Consider the following 9823-nt stretch of genomic DNA (forward strand, 5'->3'; position numbering starts at 1 on the left):
AATCTAAAGGATCGGGTTGAATCTTCTGTTGATTTGATATGGAATACATACAACTTATATATTTTTATAAAAAAATTTCCCCCTTTTTCTAAGTATTAAAATATTCCATTTTTTTAAAACTAAAATTTGGATTCTATTTACCCGGCCAAGTTTTTCTTCTTCTCTGGTGTCTTTTCCTGGATAACTTTTCTGCGGTGTGTTTTTTTTGTTGCACAATTATTACGATAAATTTTTTTAAAACTAAAAATAAAGATATAAGTAAGTATAGAAGGCTAATAGAGGAGTCAAAGGGTCCAAAAAAAATATAATAATGTATTGAATAAATTATCCACACTAATAGGAGAAATATTTAAGACGTGGTACAAAGCTGCCGCCCTATATGTGTTACTTAATAAATAACAATTTGCAAACTGATTAATAAATTGTTTAAGTAATTAATTTTTTTAAAAATTTAGCAAAGTTGTTAAACTCTATTTTTAATAGTAGCGCGGTACCGCTACCACTACCCATCAAAAAAGTAGCCCGTTATTAGCCACTATTTTTTAAACTTTTGACTACTTTTTATAAAAAAGAAATTAATTTGTTTTATTTTTTGTTTATAATATATTTGCATAGTATATATATTAAAAATCAAAGTTAGTTTTGTTTATAAAAAAATTTATACAAAAAGTCTATAATTTTTGTAATAAAAATAACTATTTATGGTAATATTCATTTTTTATTTATTTTGTTGTATTTTAATAATAAAATTATGTCTTTACTATCATTCCTAAGTCAAGAGCGACCATCAGAAAATGAAAGTTTAGTTTTACTAAATATCTCTCGACACTAGTATTTAGGGCAAGGCAATATAATAACATATATAGAAATCTTATAAAAATAAATTAATAAACTAAATAAAATCATAATACAAAATAAGAAATATTTTAGTAATATATTATAATTATAATGTATAAAAAGGCAATAATTATATTAAGAGTAAACATAGATAATTTGAGTCGATTGTAAAAGAGGGTCATTATATCCTCGGAGATATAAAGGCCCATTAGTAAGAAATAACTATTAAGGTGAAATAAAAATCTGAAAGGTATTAATATTTTTAGGTTTTTGCCCGTTTAGCTATTATAATTGGCGTAATGTTTGGGTTAGAAGTGAACCGAGAGATATTAAAAGTAGATATGATATACACAAACCAAGGGGATTATCAATGATTTGGATAGTTAGTTACCCAAACTTAATTTGTTTAAGATTATTAAAATAATTGCTCTCTTATGAACTACGCTTTATAATGCAAGTTAGACCATGTCTACCTTTAGAGTCACTCTTTTGTTTTATTTCTATATATTTGAATCCCTTATAAATAAACTACAAAATAGTCTTAACCCTTCCGATATCAGCGATATACAACTTCTTCAACTAAACGATAAATACGCCGGGCATGAATGGCTCGAGGCACTTCCAAGCCTAACGTTTGATAATCTCTTAACCAATGACCAACTGAGAGTTACCATAGGATTTAGACTTGGATGCTCGCTTACACATTCACACACTTGCCAACTTTGCATTCTACCCGTTCTACCAAACGCAAGACACGGCCTAAACTGCTCCCGCAGCCAAGGTCGCCACCTCCGGCATAAAGCTATAAATAAAATTATCCATAACGCTCTTAATAAGGCTAAAATACCTAACATCCTAGAACCAACAAACCTCTCTTTACAAGATGGTCTCAGACCTGACGATTTAACCCGCACCCCATGGTGTAATGGGAAATCCCTAATTTGGGACGCAACCTGCGTCTCTTCCATTCCCTCATCAATTAATTCAAACCCTCTTACTAGCGGGGAAAATAAAAAAATTAATAAATACTCAATACTAAATAACTTTATTTTTAAACCTATAGTCATTTCAACTAATGGCAATTTCTCACAATCAACATATTTTTTAAAAAAAATTTTAGCACGTAAAATTTTTAACATAACAAACGAAAAACGCGAATCAATTTTTCTTAAACAAAAACTCCAATTAGAAATTTTTAAACATAATTATACCTGTTTTTTAGGAACATTTTTACTATAAGTCTTTTTAGAGCCATCGATATTTTTAAAATATACATTCACTTTTAATATATATATATATATATATTCATTTTTTATTTTTATATTTTGTTTATATGTTTTAAAGATAAATGAATAATAAAATTTATTAATATAGTATATATTCTTAGTATAAATTTTTATTTTTAATTTTTAAAACTTTTTCAAGACGATGTTTAATTGACATTTCAAATAAAAAAAACAGCGTTAAGAAATATAAAATTAAATGTTTTATTAAAAAATGTGTAAAGGGTTTAATTAGTAATTTATCATCTGGCACCAAAGTCAAATTTTTTTAAACTAGAATTTTGTTAAAATGTCTAAAGATAGGATCGATATATTTCCATCCAGAATGTAAAGATCACATATGTATTTATTGATAATATACCTGCATTTAGGGCCTTGGCCCTGATGAAGGCGAGGTTATCTGCTGGACAAAAGGGTTATAATTTACTTAAGAAGAAATCTGATGCCTTGACTATGCGATTCCGTCAAATTTTAAAAAAGATAGTAGAAGTATTAATTTTTATAAAGCTTTCAACAATATTATTGATTTTACATCCTGCTTTATTAAGTGGGATAGTTTTTGATATTGTACATTAACAATCATTGAATAAATATTCTGCTTATATTATTCTTAATACCTTAAACCAACATTTATCCTGAAGCCTTATTATTTATACATACCATAAAAATATTTCCTAAATTTAAATTATTTACTAATCAAAATTATTAATTTGTCTTCATTTTATAAAGAATAACCTAAAGTTAACATTAGTAATAATGTTAAAAGTTTTATATATGATAATTACTGAATGCCTAAGCACAATGATTAATGCTATGTCAACAAAAATTGTAAAACCCAAAATTTATGAATTAAAGCTATCACTTTCACATTTCAACTTTAAGCTAAAATAATGAATTAAATTTTATACAAATAGAGCTGTGATGATCTTAAAAATTAATTAGGGTCATTATTTACTAATTAAAAAAATTGAACTGATATATTTAAAATAAACCTGATCTATTCTGATATTATTTTAGTCTCTGGTTATTTTACCATTAAATATAAATATAATATTTTTTAATTTATATATAATTTTATAATAATGAAAAATAAACCAAAATTTAATTTGTTTATAATTATAAATGTTTAAAAAAATCTAATTATATTATTTTTTTAAAAAAAAATAACTTAAAATGAGATATTATTTATTTGTTTTAAAAATATTTATATATGTCACATTTGATAATAAACCATTTCTCATATTTTAAATGAGATGATTGATTTTTGGGATGCCTAATCATTCATGATAATGCACCAAATATTGCTTTGATCATGGGAATTTGTTTTGCCTATCATTTACAGATAACAATTTTTTGGATAGAAAATATTGATCTTTTTTATGGGATTGGTTCAAAGCTACGATAAATAAAAACAAATCTAAATATCAGATCAATTTTATGTGAATGTCAGAAAATATTGGGTAGGAATGATGAAAAATTAGCTATTCATAAGTTTGATTGACAATCTAATGTTAATAATTCTTTTGAATAGGCCTACACTCCCCAATTTATTTTGACAAATTAGATTTTCTTGTACCTAAAAATTAATTTTTTTTATCTCTGCCCATTATAAAAAAAAATGACATTTTTATCATCCAGATAATAAGATATCAGAATATTTGTCTGATATTTATAGAGCATTTTCTGTTTTCTAAATTAATTAAATTACAATCTTCAAAATTAAAAGTCATGAATCTTAGATTAACAATAATTTCTTTAAAATATGTTTATCAATAATATATAAATATTTTTTTTACAAATTCTGATCAGAGATTGCTGGTTTAATTTGCGAAAAGAATTATTAAATTAATAAAATGCCATTTCCATAAATTTTATAAAGAACCTAAAATAAATGTAATTTATTTATAATAATAAGCAATAAATACAATTTTTCTAGGTAAGCTACCACCAATTTAAAAATCCATGGCATCATGCAGGTATCTAATAATTTTTTTTGATGCAGCATAGTTAGGGTCAATAAAATTCTACTTACAGGTATACATCTATACTTGAACATGACGTTGAAATTGGAAATGGCTGATGCCTGATTTATAATTCGTCAAGAAGCCTAATTAGGCCAAGCTTAATTTTGCCGACTTATCATAAATCAGCTGATAATAATATTTATATAAAATTATATTATATGGCCAAATAGTTCACATTATTTTTCCAAAATATAAATTAACTTTCCCCAATCGACTTTTGAACGGGATGATTTAATTAATAAGATTTAATAATCATATCTTTTTTTCCAAATTATAACATGAAAGAATAAAACTGAGATGGGAGAAGTGATGAAAAACGCCGCGTTTTCCCTGATCGAGGCGCGATTCATTAGCGGAGATTTCAATAACGTCGTTTTGCAGAAGCTTTCCTCTAAGGCCCACATAAAAGTTTTTCAGAAAAAGGATAACGTGGCAGGTTTCCTTACACAAAATATTTGTTTATTTTTTAAGTAGAAGGAGAGCGAGGAGTCTATAAGCCATCTAAAAATTTTAGGCAATAAAAAAAAGAGATAAGCAAACGCGTCTTTAAAGTACCTACATTTAATCGATCTAAAAATTTTGTAGCGAAATATTTTTTTTAGTGTCACCGACATTTGATCGATCTAATATTTAACAGCGAAATATTTTTTAAGGTGTCCAATTGCCGATATTCGAAGCGATATCAGAAGGAGGCGACTCTTACGAATTAGCGGGTTTAGCTAGGGGTGGTCAACAAATGTCTAAGCTCAAAAAAGTAAGATATTAGAAAAAAACTGAATTTAATAACCCGTCTTAGCTCATCAAAATTAGCTACGACTTCCTCGCGCTGGATTTGTGAATTGATGCCGTTTAACATAAATTAGTTACTTATTTTAGAAAATGCATCTTGGACACGCGCATATGATAATATTCATTTCTTAAAATTCGGCGAGAAAATTCGTAACGAATTTTATTGTGCCAATACGGGGTATAACAAAACAAGATAGTAGCAGATTTATATTTAATACGATTATTCTGATATTGAAAAAAGAAATGTAGGGATTGTAAGTAGTAATCCAAATGGCTAGTGTTGTTAAACGGTTCGATTTCTTTAAAAACGGCTAATCCAATATTTTCGTCAAGAAATATTACGCAAGCCAGGACATTTTTCTCGTAGATGGCAGAAACTTGGACATCTATTAACAAAATCTAGGATTTTGTAATATTATATTGCCCAAGATCTTATAAAATTTGACTAAATCGATCCTTTAACAATAATTATCAATGGCACTAATCTTTGATTTACGACAAAAATATAGAAATGTAGGGATTGTAATTAGTAATCCAAATGGCTAATGTTAAACGGTTCGATTTCTTTAAAAACGGCTAACCCAATATTTTGGTCAAAAAATTATTACACAATCCTGGACATTTTTCTCGTAGATGGCAGAAATTTTGAAATCTGTTAACAAAATCTCGAGGATTTCATAATATTATTTTCAACCAAGATCTTATTATAAAATTGGCTAAATCGATCCTTTTAACATCAACTACCAATGGCACTAATCTTTGATTTACGAGAAAAATGGAGTTTTTTTTAAGCCGATAATTATTTACTCTTTTTTTCCTCGTTCCTGATAATCAATTCGTTTTAAGACCTCTTCAATAATTGTAAAATTTTGAGAGTTCCTTATTCAACCATCGCAATATCATTTCAATTTTTTTTAGAAAAAATGTTATTGTTGAAGATGGAGATGGGGGGAGGTAGGTGAAAATGATGCAAAAATGAATTAAACAGAATATAGAATTCTTTTAAGAATTGAATCCGATTGATTTTCTCATAAATTTTTAGAATATACCAAACCTTTTATACTTTGGCATGATTTAGGTGTATTCCCATTGCGTGAAGCTTTTAATCGACGTCGCAAGCCTGCAAACTTCCTTTATAGCCTTGGATAACAGCATCAAACTCACTAATCGTAGGGTCAATGCATTGCAATATGGTATGTCTCTCGTATATATCTTCAGCTGAATATTACAACAAATCGATCAAAACAAAAGGGCTATTTTGATGGACCTCTTTCAAATCGAACGAAACTTTGCATGGTGATTATATATTATGAGCATCTATGCGATTTAATTTTTTTAAACTCTAACTCAAATAGTTCCGAAGATATTGCGAGCAAAGCTAAAAAAAATTGCAACGTATTTGTATATCTTTTGTTGATTGGCGGTTGTAGATAAAAATGAAATAGCTAGCTTTATTTTTCCTCCTGGCGAAAATAAATTATATCTGTCAATAACATTTTAGGAACCGTAAATCCCTTAACAGCAACAGGGTTTATTTACACTCTTACATTTACCAACATTTTAAGAATCACAACAAAATGGAAATTATTGACCAAATAATTATGTTTTATTTCAAAATCAAAATTATATTTTTAAGAAAAAATTTAATAATTTAGATTAGCACATTGCCATCTATAATGACTTCTTTTTTTTTATAGATGAAGAATTAAATAACTAATTTTTTCGACATAAATTTATATTGATTTAAAAAACATATATACCAATTTTTAGAAAATTTTATATTCAAGCAAATATTTAAAATATTAAATTCTATCTTTTTCGGAAATAAAAAAACACCTGATCTTTTTAATAAAAATTAAATTATTTTTTAAGAAAAGAAATTCAAGGACTATCTAATGATACCTGTTGTAATTATAAGAATAAATATATATTTTTTAATAATATGTCAATCATATGCTTGTTTAAAAAATTATTATATGATGGATTGGAATTTTTTTTTCACTATTTATTTTTTGGATTTTAAATAAAATGAATTTTAACAATTTTTTTAAATAAATTAATCTTATCGTTTTTATTAATACCAAATATAGGTCTCTATCATTTATATTTTTTGAATTATCTTTATTTTATCAGTCCATCAGAATTAGAAAAACGCCATATCTTCGGAACTAATTGAATTATAGCAAAATTAAATTCCTTTCACTTCATATATAATCATAATGCAAAGTTTCATCCGATTTGAAAGAGGTCCAAGAAACATGATCGAATTCACGCCCTACGATTTGCAAAATGCATATTTTATCAAAAAATCAATTCATCAGTAGGTTCTGCATAATAAAAATGTTGAAATGTAATTTAGAATAATTCCCTAATTGCATTATTACAGTGTGTTCTCTTATTTATGATTCAAGAAATACTTTTTTTAAAAAAAATGCTTTCAAAAAATGGATTTAGAACATTATAATAATCAGGCAACGATATATTTTATCCAAATTTTTAAAATGAATATGATAAAAAGGGTCACAATAATATATTCTTGCTAGAAAACTCTTGGATTAATATGGAAAGATTTTGTATATAAATATCAGAGACCTGCCGACCCTAAGCCCGGATACACAGGGGCCATATTTTAATTTTTAAATATACCCGGGCTGAGCCTAAAAATAAATTCCCTGGCTGGCGTATATTTATTAGTTATTAAAAATAAATGTAATGTCTTAAAATTTTTAAAAAAAAATCCGAGCTGGGCAATGCAAATAGTACATGTGCAGGTCCTGATACTCTTCTATATCCATTAATAAAGGAAATCAATAAAGTATACTAATTAATAACTGATGAGAAAAAGCTTTTGGCGATAATTAATAATTTAAAAATTGGTCTTATTTTGGTTTTAAGACAGTCCTTTGGAATCATGAAGAACGGATAAATTTTTAAGGATACACTGGAACCTACGTACGTACGGACTGTCTTTTCCCATTCCCCACCTACTCCTTTTAAAAGCCTACTTCCGAAAAAAATGTAAAGGCTTCTCTCTCCATTTACATTGTTAATGCATCAGTGCTGGATAAATTTTAAAAACTAATGTTTTTTTTTAAAATTCTTTATGTTTAAAATGATTGTCGCAATTATTAAAAATAAATCCTATGGCCCACAAAATATATTACAATCTAACTTTATGAATTATTTTTTGTTAATCACGAAAAAAAAATAGTTGTCATCCCCAAAGTAGAAACCACATTGCATTACATAGTCACAGAATTGGACGAGATGGAAAGGGAAGAATTCTATAGGTACAATTTGTGGGATATTTTATTTTAGAAATATAACCTTTGTTCGAGAATTATGCTTGCTTAACGATTAGATGTTGTTGCTATTTTAATCATGACAGATTATTACCATAAACTTCTTAAGCCAAAAAAAGCATAACTACATGAATGAAATACCATATTAGCTTTTTTGTATAAACACAAATTAACGCTTAACCCAATGCTATTTATTCGATCATCAATCATGACCAAAAAAGGCTTATCGTTAATAACCAGCCTACAATTTTAAGGCTTGATACCGCAATCTCACCTTTTTTTTAAAGATACTACCATGGTGTGCAATTTATCTAAAATTTGAAATGCTTGAGATAGAGTTCAATATCTCTAATTTCCAAATGTATTTTTTCCCCTCAAAACATTTCTTTCTAATTGTTTATTTTCATGTTATTTCGCAAATTAAAAAGACTCAAAAAAATTCAAGCTACCAAGAAAAGGCAAGCGATCCAAAAGGAGAAAGAACGAATTATAGTGGAAGAGAAGCTGACATTGCAACAGGAAAGGATGGAGGAGTATGGAAAGGGGCAGGGAAAGACCTACGCTAAATCACCGACTAAAAAGGGTGCTAAAGATGAACCCAAAAGTATACTGGACGATTCTGCCGACAACGATGTTCTATTTTAAAAAAAACAAAGCTAGCCGATTTTTAAAGTTTTTTTAGGCGCTCGATTTATTTTAGTTCTTGTTTTATAATTTGCGTTCACGATAACAAGCACATATTTGTTAAATTGGGGGAAAAAAATAGATTTGTTTGGGATAATTAAGTACAAGTTCCTCAATTTATTTTTGTTTTTATGTAAAGATCTGAATTTCATGTTTTCCTCATTTTATTTTGTATTTAAAAATTCTTTTCCTTATTTGTAAAATGTTTTCCGTCACTCGAAAATTGTATACAAACATTTTGTTTAATCCTATTATTACCATTGTATTACTTTTTTTTTAAAATGCTTTTAATTCGTTCCTTACTGCTTTATTCCTAAATCTTGATTTACTCGAGTTAACCCTGGCTATAAATATTATATTTGTATATATATATAATTTGATGACAAGGACCATTTAAATACTATAAATAACTATATTCTCAAATAATTTATTTATAATTTATTATGATGATTACATTAATTTATGCGTGAATCGATATTTTTAAAATTCAATTGATAATATGAAATTGAACCGTCTTAACTGAATACTTTTTTGTTTATCAATATTCGAAGAATAATTACTCATTATTAGGCCTACAGAAATACGAATAATGGTGCTATTTGTATTTCCTACGAATCGAATAATTTATTATATGAATAAGGTAATTATTTGATTTGAAAATTTTTCTAGTTAATAAAATATATAAAAAAAATTATGAATATGTGGATGTCATATATTTTAAAATATTAAACCAAAATTAAACTAATTGTCAGCAGCGTATCAAAATAAAACCCAATGATTTCTTAAAATTATCTAAACAAAACTTGGCCAAAAACAAACCAGATTTTTAGAATTACTTATATAAATATTTATTTAAAACTTTTCTATATGCATGGATATTTATTTATGTTTAATGAATGGTTAA

The 9823-nt window shown here is 26.8% G+C and overlaps 1 protein-coding gene across 1 annotated transcript; it reads left to right on the top strand.

Moving 5' to 3' along the window:
* The first annotated feature begins 2309 nt into the window (after positions 1–2309).
* LOC135927420 (V-type proton ATPase subunit D-like) lies at positions 2310–9326 on the top strand. Its single transcript, XM_065463398.1, has 7 exons — positions 2310–2447; positions 2492–2609; positions 4430–4580; positions 4798–4898; positions 6012–6126; positions 8145–8223; positions 8664–9326. Exons 1-7 carry the CDS (start codon positions 2410–2412, stop codon positions 8878–8880), a joined length of 819 nt encoding a protein of 272 aa, XP_065319470.1. The 5' UTR covers positions 2310–2409; the 3' UTR covers positions 8881–9326.
* The last annotated feature ends 497 nt before the right edge of the window (positions 9327–9823 follow it).

This window comes from Gordionus sp. m RMFG-2023, chromosome 3, assembly GCF_954871325.1.
Source record: "Gordionus sp. m RMFG-2023 chromosome 3, tfGorSpeb1-WG-v2, whole genome shotgun sequence".
Classification (NCBI taxonomy): Eukaryota; Metazoa; Nematomorpha; class Gordioida; order Chordodea; family Parachordodidae; genus Gordionus; species Gordionus sp. m RMFG-2023.

Excerpts from the sequence above, each read along its gene's own strand:
- LOC135927420 (XM_065463398.1), top strand. The coding sequence starts at position 2,410 with ATGTCTAAAGATAGGATCGATATATTTCCATCCAGAAT. Across the intron at positions 2,448-2,491 it reads GATATATTTCCATCCAGAAT|GGCCTTGGCCCTGATGAAGG; the intron begins GTAAAGATCACA and ends ACCTGCATTTAG. Across the intron at positions 4,581-4,797 it reads GAAAAAGGATAACGTGGCAG|GTGTCCAATTGCCGATATTC; the intron begins GTTTCCTTACAC and ends ATATTTTTTAAG.